General features: G+C 47.9%; 2 protein-coding genes across 5 annotated transcripts in view; one reads left to right on the top strand and one right to left on the bottom strand.

Annotated features, from left to right (window-relative positions):
• Positions 1 to 5,399, top strand: part of LIMK2 (LIM domain kinase 2) — a 54,319-nt gene extending 48,920 nt beyond the window's left edge. For all 4 annotated transcript variants that reach the window (XM_053369236.1, XM_053369240.1, XM_053369239.1 and 1 more), the window contains 4 exons: positions 708 to 882; positions 2,920 to 2,975; positions 4,208 to 4,365; positions 5,191 to 5,399. In XM_053369236.1, the coding sequence (XP_053225211.1) occupies positions 708 to 882; positions 2,920 to 2,975; positions 4,208 to 4,365; positions 5,191 to 5,347 (546 nt within the window). In that variant the 3' untranslated portion in view covers positions 5,348 to 5,399. The remainder of the gene's footprint in view (positions 1 to 707; positions 883 to 2,919; positions 2,976 to 4,207; positions 4,366 to 5,190) is intronic.
• Positions 5,400 to 7,804: 2,405 nt separating this feature from the next.
• Positions 7,805 to 16,731, bottom strand: PIK3IP1 (phosphoinositide-3-kinase interacting protein 1). The gene is made up of 4 exons (XM_053369249.1): positions 16,052 to 16,731; positions 13,055 to 13,231; positions 11,371 to 11,449; positions 7,805 to 9,612 (listed from the first exon to the last, which is right to left on the bottom strand). The coding sequence occupies exons 1-4, from the start codon at positions 16,122 to 16,124 to the stop codon at positions 9,405 to 9,407; spliced, it is 537 nt and encodes a 178-aa protein (XP_053225224.1). The 5' UTR covers positions 16,125 to 16,731; the 3' UTR covers positions 7,805 to 9,404.
• Positions 16,732 to 18,456: the final 1,725 nt, after the last annotated feature.

Here is an 18,456-nt window from a genome sequence, read left to right on the forward strand (position 1 = left end):
AATTGCCCATTTACTGTATTCCAAATCCACTTAAAACTACAGTCATACCTCGGGTTGATTGTGCTTTGGGATGTGCGCGTTTGAGTTGCGCTCCGCTTGCGCAACTCATCATGCGCAGAAGCGGCGAAAAGCGACGCGCGCGTGCACAGACGTGCTATCGCTGGTTATGTTTGCTTCTAGATGCGAATGGGGCTCCGGAACGGATCCCGTTCGCATCTAGAGCTACCACTGTATATAGTTTAATTGCTTCTTTTTTAAAGAACTTGATCCAGTGATACCAGGTTTTCAAAGTCTAATAGTCACTTATACCTCCAGTGCCCCCTCCCCCACTACCCTTTTGCCTTTTATGGTCTTTACCCCCTGCAGGTAAACCCAACACTCCCCATTGGGTAGTACCCCTCACCACTGGCATAGCGTGGGGGGTGCAGGGGGGACCGGCCGCACCGGGCGCAACATCTGGGGGGTTAGGGGGCGCAAATCCACGGGTTAGGGGGTGCAAATCCACGGGTTAGGGGGCACAAATTACTTGCCTTGCCCCGGGTGCTGACAACCTACGCTACGCCACTGCCCCTCACTTTGGGACGCACTGCTATTGACCCTGGGCATCTATTATAGATATTTTTGCTCCTGGGGAAACTGTGCCTTCTGATCCCCGCAGACTAGTAGGCCTCTCATAGTGGCCCCTCCTGCTTTGTTCTTGGCTGCAGGACAAGACTGTGGTGGTTGCAGACTTTGGCCTCTCCCGGCTGATTGTAGAGGAGAGGAAGAAGCCCACCCTGGAGAAGCCATCGGCCAAGAAGCGGACCCTGCGCAAGAGTGATCGGAAGAAGCGCTACACAGTGGTGGGGAACCCCTACTGGATGGCACCAGAGATGCTGAACGGTAAGAAGTTTCACAAGTAATCATCATAATAAATTTTATTTATACCCCGCCCTCCCCAGCCGAGACCGGGCTCAGGGCGGCTAACACCAGATATAAAAACAATTGATTAAAATACAACTTAAAAACAAGATTAAAATGCAACATTAAGATGCAGCCTCATTTCAGTAGAAACTCAAATCAAAAACTTTTGGGGGATGAAAACCTCAAATCTTCACCAAGGCCAACTATCCAGACTGGTCCTACATGGGCCAGAAAAAAGCCAGGGAAGTCCCCAAATAGAGTGCAGAAGGAGCTGTCTTAGGACGGATCAGCCTTATACCGTGAGCTTGGTCTATCTACATCAGCATTGCCTACTCTGGCTTGCAGCAGCAACTCTTAAGGGATTCCGTCAGGGAGTCTCTCTGAGCCCTACCTGAAGAAGCTGGGGATTGAACCTGAGACCTTGTGCATGCAAAGCAAGTGCTTTACCCCTGAGCTCTAAAGTAAAGGTAAAGGAACCCCTGACCATTAGGTCCAGTTGTGACCAACTCTGGAGTTGCGGCGCTCATCTCGCTTTATTGATCGAGGGAGCCGGCGTACAGCTTCCGGGTCATGTGGCCAGCATGACTAAGCTGCTTCTGGCGAACCAGAGCAGCGCACGGAAACACTGTTTACCTTCCCGCCGGAGCGGTACCTATTTATCTACTTGCACTTGGATGTGCTTTGGAACTGCTAGGTTGGCAGGACCAGGGACCGAACAACGGGAGCTCACCCCCTCGCGGGGATTCGAACTGCCGACCTTCTGATCGGCAAGTCCTAGGCTCTGTGGTTTAACCCACAGCTCCACCCGTGTCCCACCCCTGAGCTCTAGCCCTTCCCAAATAAAAAACATAAGAAGCTGCCTTATACAGAGTCAGAGCATCGGTCCATCTAGCTCCATATTGTCCACACTGAGTAGCAGTGGCTTTCCAAGGTCTCAGGTAGGAAGTCTTCCCCAGCCCTACCAGGAGATGCCATTGGGGACTGATCCCGGGACCTTCTTCTTTTTTTAAAATATTTTTAATTAAGGATTTTCTTGTTTTACAGAAGTGTAGTGCCTCGTATTTTTTTCTTCTTCCATGTAACATTTTTACAAATCCGTTTCATTTGTTGAGGCATTAGGGGGAGAAGAAAAAAGGAAGAAAAAAGAAAAGGGGGGTGGAGAGAGGGAAGATGGATGGGGGTGGGGTCGGGTGGCGGTGTTTCTATTATGTTTAATGTATGTAGAGTTTGGTGTCAGCGTTGCTTGTGTTGTTCACTTGTGTTCCTTTGGTGGTGAGAGAGGTTGGGGTTGGCCTAGGGTGTGATTGTTTGCTTGTGATTGGCTGTGGTGATCTTTGTTTTCGTGTGTGAGTGAGGTGGGTGGGTGTTTTGGATCAGGTTAGCCATATTGATTTGTATGCTGTTGGTGGATTATTGTCATTGTCCTGTTGGGCTGTGTATGTGATAAAGGGGAGCCATACCGGGGTGAAGGCGTCTTCTTCTGTTTGTCCCCGTGTCAGTTTCAGTTTATTAGTTAATTTTTCTAGTAGGGCTGTTTCCCATACTATTTGGTACCATTGGTCCATGCTTACTCCTGACAGGTCTCTCCAGTGTCTGGTTATGGTGATCCCGGGACCTTCTGCATTCCAAGCAGGTGCTCTGCCACTGGGCCATCATGGTCCTTCCCCAGCTGCTGGATTTGCAGGAATTTCTGTAAACCTGTCCTCTCTGAAAGTCTGACAATGTCCCCTCCACAGCCATGATACTTAACAGAATGGCGTTGGGCAAGGTGCCATCTCTTGCCCTGAACTTTGCTCCCAAGCAGGGGAAATGCCAGGAATGATGCCCTGAGTTAGGCATGCAGGAATCATATGTAATCACTGGGACAATAAAAAATAGACTGTGTGGCAGGAAACTCTGGTTCTACTGCCTGAGGGCTCTTAGCAAACTCTTGGTCCACCAGTTCTGTCAATCACACTCAGTGCTTTCTCCATTTTATGAAAATAAAGCCACTCTCCCTTTTTTCTTTCCTTCCAGGGCAGAGCTATGATGAGACAGTGGACATCTTTTCCTTTGGGATTGTGCTATGCGAGGTAAACCTGGGCCACTTCAGAAGTGAGAAGTTGCCATGCTCCTTAATAAAATAAATACTGTTGGGGGGGTGCTGTTGTTTTCATTTGTTGCTGTGGTATGTATTTTTGTGTTTTTATATTATAAACCGCTCTGTGATCCTCAGATGAAGGGTGGTATAGCAATTTGAGGAATAAATAAGTGGTACCTGAGCTTCCTGTCTGGCCACCAGGATCCTCAAAGCTTCTCTGCATGTTAGGGTTTCAGAGCACAATTCAAAGTGTTGGTGCTGACCTTTAAAGCCCTAAACGGCATCGGTCCTGTATACCTGAAGAAGCATCTCCACCCCCATCGTTCAGCCCGGACACTGAGATCCAGCACCGAGGGCCTTCTGGCGGTTCCCTCATTGCGAGAAGTGAGGTTACAGGGAACCAGACAGAGGGCCTTCTCAGTAGTGGCGCCTGCCCTGTGGAACGCCCTCCCTTCAGATGTGAAGGAAATAAGCAGCTATCCTATCTTTAAAAGACATCTGAAGGCAGCCCTGTTTAGGGAAATTTTTAACATTTAATGCTGTATTGTTTTTAACACTCAATTGGGAACTGCCCAGAGTGGCTGGGGAAACTCAGCCAGATAGGCAGGATATAAATAATTTATTATTATTATTATTATTATTATTATTATTATTATTATTATTATTACTACTACTACTACTACTACTACTACTACTACTACACACCTGGTCCTTGGCCAGAGAAACTCGGAAAAATAAAGATTCAGCCTTTAAATGCGCTGCCTCTGCTTTTTGTCTGCTAATCTAAGTGTAGAATCTTTTCTCCAAAACTTGTTGCATTAATAATCACCCCTTCCGCTTTCCCCATTGGGAACATGGGAAGCTGCCTTCTGCTGAGTTAGAATATTGGTCCATCTGGCTCAGTATTGCCTACTCTGACTGGCAGCAGCTTTCCAGGATTTCAGGCAGGGAGTCTCTCCCAGCCGTACTTGGAGATGCCACTGGAGACTGAACTTGGGACCTTCTGCTTGAAAGTCCAGATGTTCTACCATGGCCCTTCCTGCCCTCCCTTCTTGCTTTCTCCTCTCCCATGCAAATGCTCCTAAGGGCCTGTTCCTGTCCAGGCTTCCCTCCTGGGATCTGGTTCAGTTCCTCCTTCCTATCACCTGCAGCCCCAGGTGGTGGCGCCAGCACACAGCCGAGTCCTGCTTTCCGTGACGTTGACGGCTCCTTTCTCTGTTTCAGATCATCGGACAAGTGTATGCCGATCCAGATTGCCTCCCCCGCACTCTGGATTTTGGACTCAACGTGAAGCTCTTCTGGGAGAAGTTTGTTCCCACCGACTGCCCTCCGGCCTTCTTCCCCCTGGCAGCCATCTGCTGCAGGCTAGAGCCAGAGAGCAGGTGAGGCCTCTGGAGGGATCAAAGCAGGATGAAGGGAGATCTTGGCTCTGTACCTTCCTGCTTCTTTTTGGTCTGGTGCCAGCCTTTGGTGTGGTGCCAGATGTTTTGGAGGGTGCTATTCTGCCTGGGGCTGATAGGTTCTGTGGTCCAGAAACGACCGAAGGGCATCAGGTTGGTGGAGGCTGATGGAGTCTGTTCCTGGCATTCTGCTTGAGGGGCATATTTGCGTGCGGGTCACCCTCACGGGGGACAGAGCACTTCCTTTGTTTTGACTTTGCTCTCTCCCTTTTTCTTTTAAAGTGTTATTTTTCCTGCCAGTGCAGTTTGCTGTTAAAAAGAACTATTTATGTCAAGTGAGCGTGAAGCAGGAACCAAAGGAAACTGCACCCTCCAGGGCTGGAACAAGCTCTTGTTTCCTCTGTGCAAGGCAGACCAGGCTGCACCACCGTGGGCATGTGAAAGGCTGGGCTCCTGCCTTCCTTCTTGGAGCCTCAACACAGGGGATGGAAGAAGGGGAGCAGCCTAAAATGCCACAATAGACTGGGGGTGTTCAGAAGTCTCTCCATCAGCCTCCTATCACCTGAAGTTTTTGACTACAATTTCCATTGGTCCCAGCCAGCACAAACTCTTTTGTCTTATTCCATTGTGGTTGGCCTGGTGGGAGTTCCCTAAACCACAGCCCTTCCTAGCACACCTGCTTCAGTCACTTGTGTGCTGGTTTTAAACATCTCTTTCTGGTCACCTGGAGAAAATTCCTGCTCTCTATAGGTGACTGATCTGTAGAGAGACAGCATTAACTTACTGCCTTTCCTCCTCTCTCCCTAGGCCCCCGTTTTCCAAACTGGAGGATTCTTTTGAAGCCCTTTCCTTGTACCTGGGAGAGCTGGGAATCCCTCTTCCGTCAGAACTGGAATTGCTGGATCACAACGTCAGCATGCAGCACGGGCTGATCCGGGATAAGCTACCTGAAAACCTCACCTAATCCTCAAGACCTGTGCGCACTTTCCATAAATTGCCTGTGGGGAGGGAGTGGGGCAGCGCTGATGTTCCGAATCCTCACAGGACATTAACAAGGCACCCATTTGCCTTCCGTTGCCTCACCTTGGACTACGTTCCTCCTGTGGATTTGTGGCATGTTCTGGAAGCAGAATCCTGTCCTGCTTGTGACTTTTAGTACTGACACTCTCTAGCTTTTGGAAACACAAAATTGTGAGGCCCTGTTTGCAGGTCTCTATCACAGTGGTGCCTTGGGCCTCAAAAAGACTGCAAGTGTTTATAAAGGTTCCTGAGCCTGGGACATTTGCCTGGGAGGGGCAGGCTGGGCTGCCCCCAACCTGGGTGCCTTGTCTGCTGTTGGAAAAGGCATGGAAGAGTCAGCAGAGGTTACTTGCAGGCAGAGGGAGTGCGTTTGCCTTCCCCACTCCTCTTGGAGTTGGGAAGTTCTTCAGGAGCAGCTCAAAGACAGCCTCTCTCCTGCAAAGGATCCCCCTTCTCTTCCTCATCTCTACAAATACCTCCAAGCAAACGTTCAAAAACACTACACAGCCAACTTGCGAACTGGGCTTCCACCAACCTCCCATGTCAGAAGGGGAAGAACAACCTCCAGTGAGCACAAAGGGTTGCTCCAGAGTAGCAGGCTGCTCTCGGCTGTTTGAGCCACTTTGCAGTGGGAACAGAAAGGGTGAGGCTGTCCTAGTTTGGGGCTCAGTGGCCTCACACTGTAGGGGCTTCTTGGTCTGGAACAGCTGGGTTTGAGCAAAGAGCTACTTCCCAATTCACCATTTAATTGCAGCTGACAGGGAATGAGACCACTTTCTTATTTGGGTCTGATAGTCTGAAGCCCTCGTTGTAACCTGATTTAAGTCACCTACCTCTGTCCTCCATTTCAGGCTTCTCTTTCCCTTAGAACTAAGACACCACTGGTTCTGGCCTGCATCTACACACACTCTTCCTCGATATACCAAGAATGGAAAGGGAAACATTCCTAGCTTCTGTCTTCTCTGGTGAAGACAGCACACACACTACATGGATTCAGTTGGCCGGATCCTTCCCCTGTTCTTGGTGGGCCTCAGCAAAGTCACTTTCCTTGGGAAACCCAACCCAACCTAGCATGAATTTGGGACGGGCGTGCAGTCATCGTGGCTTTCGGTCCTCTCTCCTAAGATTGCACCATGGATCTGGACCTCAAGCAGCTCAAAATACATGAGGTCCCTACTAGCCAAGCCATTTTAAACTCCAGTTATCCGGCTTAATCCTCCCAAGGGTTAAGAGCCACTGGACCTCCTGAGCCCTATGCCAGTGGTGGTCTCCAGGCCCAGGGCATTTTGATAAAGATTTCGCTCCCTTCTTCCTCTTTTAATAAATGTGGGTCCCCCTCTATAAACAGGGGCGAAGAGAGGAGAAACTTGGATCACGTGTTCAAGAGATTCTGGACTCTTGTTGATTGCACACCAAAACGGTTTTGACTAAATTAAAAGCAATAAACTTTATCCTATGGAAACAAAAGTGACTTCTGTGTTAAAAGGGACAGCCAACATCTTCAAAATGTGGCCAATTTTGGATCAAAGCAGCGTTTGCTGTTGCTGGTCTTGAAACCCAGTTCTGAGGGCTGTTGCAGATGTGCCATAAGCTGTGGGATATAAAAAGGGTGGTGGGACAAAGTGGGGAGGTGGGCATCAGTGGGGAGGCCTTGGGGACTTTTCCTCCAAGTTTTTCTTTCTTTCAGAGATTAAGGGGAGCAGCAGCAACCAAACTGCTGCAGTGCATTTTGGAAAGGGTGGCCATCTTTCTGTTTTGTGAAGCTACCCTTTCCTTCTGCATTCTTGTAAGGCAGGGATGGGGAACCTGCTGGGTCCCGGCTGTCAATGGACTACAATCCCCATCATTCCTCACCATTGGCTCTGCTGGTTGGGACTTGTGGAATTTTGGAGGGCCAGAGCTTCCTTCTCGCATCCTTGCTTTTAACCTAAGCAAGGCTCATCTCCAACCCAAGAAAAATTTTCTACCCTTCTCACCCCAGCAATTTTAGGGTTGGCTGCAAAATGGGGGGAAAGCTCCATAACATAGATGAGCTCACCAGAATATTTTGAAGAGTAGGAGAAAGGGTTCAAAACTTTTCCTCAACTGATGGGGTGGGGGTTGTGTACCTACCTATTTCACCACACCACTAGCCTCCCCATTTTAAGGAATACCAGAGATGAAAAGGTGTGGAATATTGCTTTTTAAGTGGATAAAATTTGGGACTATTGGGAGAACCTTTGCTGCCAGTCAGTGCAGGTGGCCTAGGTGGATCAACGATCTGACTCAAAAATAAGGCAGCTGTAGTTTTTCTAGTTGCAACACCTGACCATTCCACAGAATAACACAAATACAGCCTGAACAATTCTTTTTTTATTTTATTTCATAGTTCATGAGGTATTTAAAAACACTTACAAGGAAATGGTGTTCAAAGGCATTGAAACGTCTTTATTTTAAAAAAAACAAACAAAATTCCCATCTCTGTTTTGCATAACCGGAGTGTACAAGAAACCTTCACTCTCAGCAGTTGGCCTACCTTCCTAGAGTAGTGAAGGTTGTATTTTTTTTTTAAAAAAAAGTCAGTATGGCTAAAGTGAGTTATTTGTTGGCGGAACAGAAGTTATGTGTGCTTTACGCCTAACAAAGAGCATCGCAGGATAACTTCCTTGATCCTGGTTCTCTGCCTCAAATGCTGCCTGACAAAGCCACCGCATAAATCACCCCACCACTTGGCCTGCACAGCTGCTACAGAGGAACTGGCCCAGCGCTATGGAAAAAACCCTGAACTGCTAACCCCAATGAAAGGAAGGCCATCCATCACTTAGTCATTGGCTGGCTCTCAAATGGAGGTGAAGGAGCTTTTGCGCTTGAGCCGGCACCGTCTGGGCAGATCTAAGAATGTTAAGAGAAGCCTGCTGGATGAGGCCAGTGGCCCATCTCACCCAGAATCCTGCCCTCTTAAGAGGCCAATCGGATGCCTGTAGGAAACCTGCCAGCAGGATTCGAGCACAAGAGCCCTCTTCCCTCCTGTGGTCCTAGCGTTGCCTTGAAGTCGCCTTTCTGGAAACGGCATCCCTCTACAGAATGCCTTTGGGGATCCCTTTCGTCTCCATATCTGCTAAACCCCAAAGTGTGCTGGGAGGGGAGAGGGAAACATACCTGAGCTGTCTTGCTGTGCTCAACAAAGATCACGAAGGGAAAGATGGCTGTAAATTGAAACTCCCAGCATGTAAGAATCTGTCCCTGGCCTTAGAAGTCCTGGAGTACGTAAGACAGAAGATACATATTTTGCAGAGAGCTCACTAGGGACAGCCCGGCTCGCCCACCCACCCCCCTCTAAAAAAAAAAGCCCTCCTATTTGGGAAGCTTCCTCCTTGACTGTTTTTGAAAAGGCAGTTTAAGCACCAAGCTATAAAGAAAACTCTGTGGTTGTTAAATACAGGGGTTTGTAAGGAGGGCCATGCTGTTTCTGACAGCAGCCTTCCACTTTAGGAAAAAATAAAAATACATTCAAATGTTCGAATACTTTTGCTTTTCAAGCTCACCTACACTACAGCTCTCCACTTGTAACAGATTTGCAGGCACTAGGACCGGTGGAAGCCATCTCCGTGGAAGAAGATCGAGAGGAGGCGATATAGACAGGTACTTCCTGACTGGAGAGAGACTGTGCAGTCTATACAGCAGGAGGCAGGTGCTGAATTTTCTCTTCCTGCCCTCCATCAGGGGCAGAAGGAAGAGCTGGACCTCGCAAGAGGCTCAGGCCACACCAGACCGTCCAGTGGCATTCAGTTTCATGCAGCTGGGACCCAAACGCCCCAACAATGGATGAGCATGGGTGAGCCAGTCCTTGCACGTCTTCAGAGCCTCGTCAAGACTCTTCCAGGCTTCTTGTTCCTCCCCGAACAGAAAAAAACACCAGAAATACAAATGAAACTCCCACGTACGTTGGTGAGAAGAGAGAGGAGTCTCAGCCGTTGTGGGTGCAAGCAGGGCATCTCCTAGGGTGCCCCCACCCATGTTCCTCAGGCTCCAGGAGTGCCCGCTTGACCCATCAGTGGGGCGTCGCCATTGTGCGTTTCCTCCACGGGGGTCTGGTTCGTGTGCACCTCTATCGTGTTCTCGTCCACCAGTTCGCAGGCTTGGTTGGTGAAGGCCGAGAGCGGCAAAGTGATCCGCTGCATTTCGCGCTCGTAAACCTTCTGCTCGTGCTGCTCCTTCAGATCTTTGCCCCTGGGGAGGGAGGGAGGGAGAAGGGGGGTGTCAGACGATGTGGTGGTGGTGCAGGTTCCAAATTGATGCACACTCTTTTATTATTTCATAAAATTATACAGTGGTACCTCAGGTTAAGTACTTAATTCGTTCCGGAGGTCCGTACTTAACCCGAAACTGTTCTTAACCTGAAGCACCACTTTAGCTAATGGGGCCTCCTGCTGCCGCCGTGCCGCCGGAGCACGATTTCTGTTCTCATCCTGAAGCAAAGTTCTTAACCTGAAGCACTATTTCTGGGTTAGCGGAATCTGTAACCTGAAGCGTATGTAACCTGAGGTACCACTGTACACTGTTTGGTTGCAAAAAACAAACAAACCTCAAAGCAGTTTACAAAAAGAATAAAACAAATTTATCAGTAAAAGTAAAATTTCAGTAAGGAGGGCAACTGAGATGATCAAGGGTCAGGAAACCAAGCCTTATGAGGAACAGTTGAAGGAGCTGGGTATGTTTAGCCAGGGAAAGAGGAGACTGAGAAGGGATACGGTAGCCAGCTTCAAATATTTAAAGGTCATCACATGGAAAATGAAGCAAGCTTGCTCCAGAGGGTAAGACCTGAACCAATGGGTTCAAATTATAAGAAAGGAGATTCTAACAGTAGGAATAACTTTTGGAATCTAAGCAGAGTGCCTCAGAAGGCAGTGGACTCTCCTTCGTTGGAGGTTTTTAAACAGAGGTTGGACAGCCATCTGTCAGGAATTATTTAGCTGTGATTTTTGGGTTGGATTAGATGACCCTTGCGGTTTCCCTGCCAACTCCACAATTCTATGAAAAACAGCTATTTAAAACATTTTAAAAATAATTAAAAATCAGCAATAAGCTAAAAAACACATCAAAATAAATGTCAACATTCTAAATGCCTGGATGGGCTTTGCCCAAACAAAAAATGTTTTAGCAGGCGTTGAAAAGAGTACAACAAAGGCACCTGACTGGTGTCAATAGGCAGGGAGTTCCAAAGGGTGGGATCTGCTGAGAATGTTTTACACGAGGGACAGCTGATGTGGTGCAGTGTTTAAGAGTGTCGGACTAGGACCTGAGAGACCAGGGTTCAAATCTACACTGGGCCACCAAGCTCATTGGGCCAGTCACTGTGTTCCCTCAGCCTCACAGGATTAAATGAGGGGGTGGGGGAACCATGCACCCCACAGAGAGTTCCTTGGAGGAAAAAAGGGATATATAATAAATGCAAAAGAAGAAGAAAGAAGAAGAGTTTCAAGAGGACTGGAGGAAATTCAAAGACTATTTGAATAAATACTGTAATATAAAAAATTAGAAATTACTTGAAAAAAAACAAATAGGCCTAGGATTAAATTAAGTCATAATTAAATAAATGGGATTTAGAATGTTAAGAGAAGTGAATAAGATGGACTATAATTGGAAATTGTTTTAGTTTAATAATGGTATTGGAAAGCTGTTACTTTTAATTACAAGGAAACTCAGAAGGGAGGGATTTGAGGAAGTCAACCAAGATGTTTAAAAGGCTGGATTTGTGAAGAATTAAGTTTGTTGTTATTGTTTATCTGTTTATTGTTTCCCCTTTTTTTCTTTCTCTTTTCTCCCCTCTTTCTTCTTTTTTATTTTTCTGTTTTTGTGTATCATCTTGCTTTGTGGTTTGTGTTATCACGGTGGAAAATCTAATAAAAAAATTATTAAAAATTTTTTTAAAATGCAAAAGAAGAAGATAACAACATACAAATGATCAATGAAAGGCCCTTCACTTGCCTCTTATAGACATAGCCCACGACAATGCCTGCTCCGATTGCAATGATGATCACCATCATCAGAAGGCCCAGCACGTAGCCTGTAGGTGGAAAAAAGAGAACAGATGCAACATATTTTAAGCACACCGCTGCAGTCTGCCCCCAAACCCTGCAACATAAAGCAACACAACGGGGCTGAGATGACTGGCAGAATCTGAGACCAGGGAGAAGAGTCGGTGGAAGAAGATTGGAGGAAATTTAAAATTTATTTACAGAAGTATTGTAAAATGTATGAATGCTGATGACATTGAAATAAAATGAAGGGGTTCTAGTAAGAAGAGATAAAAATTCAAAATTATAAATTTGGGAGGTAAAATATATAAGGATAAAGTAGTAGGATACGAATTTGCTGAACTAATTGTTAAAAAGGGATATAAAAAAGGGAGGCGTGAGGAAGTCAGGAAAATAAGTTAAATGAAGATGAATAATTAGAAAAGAGTGATGTGTGTTTTTCTTATTCTATTTTGTGTGTGTTGATTGTTCTTTTTTTCCTCTTGTTAAATGTTTGTATTTTATGTATTGTGAAAGTTTGTATTGTTGTGTTTTATATTTTTTCTGTGTTTTTATTGTTCTATTTTTCTATTGTTAAACTTAATAAAATATCATTTAAAAAAAAAATAAAGCAACGCAACGGATGCTTTCCCCAATTATAACTTTGCACGCTGCATCAACCGCCTTGGCACACATTTGAGAAAGTGCAGGTTTTAAACACCTAAATTTTAAGTAGTAACGTGTGCACACACTTTTTTGGCCTTTCTGCACCCAAGGCATTCCAAAAAATGAGAGCCAGTGTGGTGTAGTGCTTAAGAGTGCTGGGAGACCTGGGTTCGCATCCATGTTCAGCCACGAAGCTCACTGGGGTGCCAGTCACTACATCTAAGCCTAACCAACCTCACAAGATTGTTGCGTGGAGAAAATGGGGGCGGACCGACTGCGTGCACCACCTTCAGCTCCTTGACGGAAAATGTGGGGTGTAATGTAATATATAAATGGCAGGGTGGCTCGTCTAAAATTAAACAGCTAGAAAGGGCAAAATGCAGAGTGAAGCTGTATGACTATCCCTTCTGTAGGTCTGTACTGCACAAACACTTCCCCCTTGAACTAGAAAACCCTTTAAAAGACTTTTTAAAGGGCTTTAAAATGATGGCCTACATTCTCAGAACCCTGCCCCAGGAAACAGCTGTCTTGTTTACAGAAAGAGCTCGCAGGATGCCAGCTCTTCACACCTTACCCACTTCCTGCTGAGTGAACCCATTTCCTCCACCCACCCAACAGATGTAGTGGAGTCTGGCCTCATAGAAACATAGAATTGTAAGGGACCCCAAGGGTCATCTAGTCCTACCCACTGCAATCACAGCTAAAGAATTGGCCATCTAACCTCTGTTTAAAAATGTCCAGTGAACAAGTCTTTGAGGAAATCCATTCCCCTGCCTAAAGGCTCTTACAGCCTCCTTTGAAACTAACCCTGCCTTGCTTAATCTGGTGCCCCTCTAGGAGGGAGTTTTAATCCATCTGTAGGGGCACCAGACTGGGGGAAGCCTAAACTAAACCTCTCCCAACTCTTTTAGTCATTGCAATTCTGAAACGAGCCAGGCTACACACAAAGCCGCTGCAAGGACATTCCTAGGGAGTCTTTTAGTCCTTACCCAATGTGCCCAAGTCTTTCTTCTCATTCGATCTCATCTTGACCCTCTGGCCGATCCCGACAACGGGCTGGACTGCAGCCGCCTCGCTCCGGGATGGCAAGCTGTTGGCAGGCTCGAAAACCTGATCGGTTGCTGCCGTTTTGACCGTGAGAGCCGGGGAGACGGCAGAGGTTGCATCTGGAGGGGACAGGAAAATGACTGTCAGCATCAAAATATTTCACAGTGAGAAGGGGGCCGTTCAAAAGCGTGTGTGTGCCCCAAGAACCAGCCCTGCGTCAGGCCACTTTAAAACCTCTTGCCCTGGTGTATTTTTCCCCAGTGCTGGAACTCAAGATTCCAGCATAGGGCTGTTTCACTCATTTATTTATTTCATAAAATTTATTTATTTCATAAAATTTATGCAGACGCTTGGTTGTAAGACACACAGAGAGACCTTAAAGTGCTTTACAAAAAGAACAATAGAAGTATCAGTAAAAGCAACTCATTAAAGTATTCAAAAGAGACAACCGGCAATAAAATAATAACAGATTAAAACATACATTAACATGCTTTGTGTCTGGGTAGGCTTGTCTAAACAAAAACATGTTTTGCAGGTCTTTAAAGAGTACAGTGAAGGTGTTTGTCTGGTGTCAATAGGCAGGGAGTTCCAGAGTTGCCACACTAAACGGAGCAACGCAGAAATGGGGGGCGGGGCAACAGCAGATCAGGGAGATGGAACAGCTGGCCCACAACTGACCCTCTTCCATGTGTGCTCAAGGAATGGATGCTCTTTTTAAAGCAAGGAAAGACAGTGTCCAGCCTTGTTTGCTGCCAAGAGACAACACACCCTTCCAAATAGTTTTGATGTTGACCACCTGGTGGAAACTCTTACTCATATGGTTCTTAAATGTAAACTATATGCTGATCTCCCCCAGCAATTCCGAGAGCAACTCTGCATCCCCAAACGGAAACAAGAGTCGGAGGTCATACACTTTCTACTATTGGGGAATGACCAGGAGCTTACCAAGTTAGTGGCCAAATATCTTTATCAACACATTGGACTGATCTCCCTGGGGACCTTGAGATGTGACAATAGTCTGCTCTGCCTCTCCTCTCTTTTTTTGGTAAATGTTTTGTACCACAGGGGAAGTGGTAACTCTGTACTATTATGTTATGGATGTTTGTATGTGATGCCAATAAAAGGTTTGATGATGAAATAGTTTTGAATTATTATTTTTAATAATAATATTACCACCCATCCTTCACCCCAAGGTCTCAGGGCAGGTATCAACAATTAAAATACAGTATTGAAAACAATAAAAATCAGTTCATGCAATTTGCACCCACAAAGAGGTACCGATGGCCACCAACTTGGATGTCTTTAAAGCCCGGTAATGTAGATAAATCCCTGGCAGATATGGCTATTAAGGGTTAACAGCCCCAACGGCCATGTGGCCATGAGTTCCAGAGTCAAAGGCAATAAATACCTCCAAATATCAGTCGCAAGTGCTTGGGCCCTGCTTGCTCATGGGTTTCCCATAATGTGTGTATCTGGCTTACCACTGTAAGGACAAGATGCTAGACTAAATCACCTGTTTGGCTTGATCCAACTAGCGCCACTCTGAGAACCTTCCCCTCCCTCAGCCAGCAGCGAAAATGTCTTGCGTGAGCAGCAGACATCTGCTAGCACACCGCTCTGCCTCGTATGAGAACAAAGGGTGTTTTATGCATTTGCATGTTTAATCCACCGATTAAAACCTTAATCATTAAGACTAATAATAATAATAATAATATTTATTTATGCCCCGCCCTCCCCAGCTCAGGGCGGCTAACAAGCAATAATAAAAACAAGTTGAATGAATGCAACTTAAAAACAAGATTAAAATACAACATTAAAACATTAAAATGCAGCCTCATCACAGGAGGAGAAAGGAAAAAAGAAAGAGGGGGAGGGAATCAAATTGACTCCAAGACTACATGCGTCTCTACTCAAAAGTAAGCTCCATTCAGGTAAATGGCATTTACTCCCAGGTAAGCGCGCACCACCTTGCAGCTCACTGGCTGGCGGCCCCGCTTGCAAGGTCCTCGCTGAGCTAGGCAAGCATGCGCAAGAAAGTAACAGGGAGAGGCTCCTGCGCATTTCAGGTTGGAAACTCGCCCCGATGTAGATACAGATCATGCCCTCCAGCAGTAGGGGGAGGGACCTCGGGGCCACGCCCCCTCCCAGAGTTAAAAGGGGCTCCCACGTGCAGGAAGGCGTGGCTAAGCCTGTTCTCCCCGAAAGGGGGTGGCTGGGTTGTTTACCCCGCAAGGTCTCTGCGGCTGAAGGATGACATCACCCCAAGACAGCGACCAATAGGAAACGAGCTCAAGGCCTGGAGACAACACGAACCAATGGCGAGGGGGGTAGAGGGAGGAGCCGGCGGAGCGGAATTAAAGAGATACGTCACCGCCCTCCCTTCCCTGCTTGAGGCAGGAGAAAAGGGAGCATGCGCACTAAGGATCAAGCGCCCCCATCACAGACGCTTCTATGCGTGCACGACTCAGCGAGGGTGCGCCCTTTCCCCCCACCTCCGGGTGTGCATCTGAGCACATGCAGAGTGCGCCTGCCCCGCCTCAGTCTCTCTTCTGCAGAGCCCCCGTTGCGCCCATGGAGGCTTGCTCCCGATTAAGCCAGCGTGGGGTCCGGGCTCAGAAACAAAAATTAACCGAAATAACGCAACAGCAGGCATAGTGGAGTTTTCCTGCACGGGTTCTGCTGCTCCGGTCGCAGCAGACTGGTGCGAGCGTGCATTCACACGCGCAGAATCGACGGGGGGAAGGGGAGCTTGCACGTGTGAACGGGGGGAACTCGCGGGAGGGAAGGGGGTCGGGGGCTCCTCGCGGGCGTCGATCGTAGGTGGGTCGGAGCCCCCCTCGGAGCTGCTCTCGTAAGGAGAACGAGCAGGACCGCCCCGCTGCAAAGGCAGGCGGGCGAGCGAAAGAGGCACGGGGCTAGGGCCGGCCACCGCCGCTCACCTTCCGTAGCCGAGCCAAAGCCCCAGAGCAGCGGCTGCAGGAGCAGGAGGAGAAGCGCCCACCGAGACTCCATGAGGAACGGCGGTCTGGAGACGAGGAGGAGGAGGAGGCGCTGTGATCCGGATCGGGTGCCTGGGTTGTTGTTGCTGCGGCCGCTGCCTTCGGCTGCTTCGGCGGAGCTTTTGCGGCGTAAACAAGCCGGGCCTTTGAAGGAGCTCAGCTCCGCCTCCCGGAGCCGCCTCCTCCGCTGGTCCCGAGGCGCTTGCAGGGTCCTAAGTCGGGAAGGCGAGGAAGACGCGCGCCACGTGGAGCTTCCCGCCTCCGACGCAGTCTACCCGCCTGAGCTCTGCTGACCTGCACGCAGGAGAGGGCGAGGACGCCCCGCCAGCGAGCCAAATCAAGCAGATGAGGACACGCACCTGGCTACTCCTTGGGAGCACCTGGCTGGCCGCAGTGTGAACAGAGGGCTTAGCCATTTGGGAGGCAAGGGGCTTCTGAATGCTATTTGCCAGGAACCACTGAGGGGGAGTGGGCTGCTGCTGTTCCTGGCCACAGTGGGCACAGACTATTGGACTTGTCACTCCCTTGGGCATGGTAAAAAAAAAAGGTAAAGGACCCCTGGACAGTTAAGTCCAGCCAAAGGCAACTATGGGCTTGCGGTGCTCATCTCACTTTCAGGCTGAGGGAGCTGGCGTTTATCCACAGACAGCTTTTCAGGTCATGTGGCCAGCAGGACTAAACCACTTCTTGGCGCAACGAAACACCGTGATGGAAACCAGAGCGCACAGAAACGCCGTTTTACCTTCCCACCGGAGCGGTACCTATTTATCTACTTGCACTGGCATGCTTTCAAACTGCTATGTTGGCAGGAGCTGGGACAGAGTAACAGGAGCTCACCCCATCGCGGGGATTCGAACCGCCAACCTTCCGATCAGCAAGCCCAAGAGGTTGCAGCCAGGCTCTTCTGGTGCCCACCCTGCCATCATCTCCCCACCTCTTAATTAGCACCCACTTTGACGTTTTCCTCATTGCCCAAGTGCGTTTTCCTTCCTCTTTCACTCCACCACTTCATTGATTAATTCCCTTGTCTGCCCAAGACAGACTCTGGCTCCTACACCTGCGACCCTGCGACCCTGTGGCTAAAACAGCGAACAGGGTGATTGTTACCAGGGTGTGACCACAGAACCCACCGTAGGAAGAACTAACTCTGTGCTAATATTTTACATTTTTTTCCAATCCAGTGGTGAGCGCTGATAAGAGTTGCAGGTCAATAATATCTGGAGAGCTGTTGGTTTCACAACAGCAACTGCAAAACAATACCAACGCCCTAAATGTTACTTCCAACATTAAGAAATATTGCAGTAACCAGCAGCAATGGGTTGTTGTTGTTGTTGTTGTGTGTGTGTGTGTGTGTGTGTGTGTGTGTGTGTGTGTGTAAGCCTCCATTTGTTCTGATGCTCAAAACAAATTCCTGGCCTGAGAATTTGCTGATTTTAAGCATATGTCTTCTGCACCAGGCTACAGTCAGTCGATCACATAGAGTTCTAGTAAAAAAACCAACCCAAAGTAGATCCTGCAAGCCTGAGGACTGCCTGAGGCAGAGCATTCGTCTTCAAAATAAATATCACGTTTTATCTATATACCGCCTTTCCAAATGTAATGTTCAATGTGGTTTACAATCCCTGGCATCTTTAGGCAGGGCTGGGAAAGTGTAATGTCTAAATTACAACCAGGAATGGGGCATCTGCCCCTCCAGATGTTGGACCCCCATCATCCCTGTGCTGGCCGGGACCAAAAGGAGTTCCAATCCAGCAACATCTGGAGAGCCACGTGCTCCCCATTCCTTAAGCTGAAGAGAGCTGGGAGTGCAAAACATCTGGCTGGTACAGAAGATCCCATCAGCCCTGGGAACTGTAGTCCAGAAGGGCACCAGAAGGTTAGGAAGATCCCATCAGCCCTGGGAACTGTAGTCCAGAAGGTTAGGAAAGTTCCCACATTAGATAATATGTTATGTCGCTCTCACATAGAATCAACACAGCCGCAATGAGATTCTGGGTGTGCCCATGTCTGCCTGCAAATTGCTGCTTGCCTTTTCCAGCTGGAAATTGCCAGAAAAGCATGTCAGGGCATAGTGTGGGCTGTGAGCATATTCTGGCAGACTGGCATATTTTTGGCACAGGCCTGTGACGTGGAGGTGGAGTTCAAGCTATTTTTTGTCCTGTAAACAAACCTCAGCTACCAGAGTTCCTGGAGGTATATATCCCTCCTGCAGCTCCAGTAAGGATTTAGTTCAGAAACTCAGAGTTGAAATCCATGTGCGCCTAAAAGGCAAATAGGAAATCACATTTAAAAGAAGATGGGCAATCACTTCCAAATGTAGTTACTGAAGAAAAAAAAGCCAAATT

The sequence above is a fragment of the Podarcis raffonei genome, chromosome 16, assembly GCF_027172205.1.
Source record: "Podarcis raffonei isolate rPodRaf1 chromosome 16, rPodRaf1.pri, whole genome shotgun sequence".
NCBI classification, from domain to species: Eukaryota; Metazoa; Chordata; class Lepidosauria; order Squamata; family Lacertidae; genus Podarcis; species Podarcis raffonei.

What these genes read in the sequence shown, in the direction of transcription:
- PIK3IP1 (XM_053369249.1), bottom strand. Translation starts at nt 16,124, where the DNA reads ATGGAGTCTCGGTGGGCGCTTCTCCTCCTGCTCCTGCAGCCGCTGCTC. An exon ending in CTTTGGCTCGGCTACGGAAG is followed by an intron (nt 13,232 to 16,051) that starts GTGAGCGGCGGT and finishes TGTCCCCTCCAG; the next exon opens with ATGCAACCTCTGCCGTCTCC. An exon ending in GTGGGCTATGTCTATAAGAG is followed by an intron (nt 9,613 to 11,370) that starts GCAAGTGAAGGG and finishes CTCCCTCCCCAG; the next exon opens with GGGCAAAGATCTGAAGGAGC.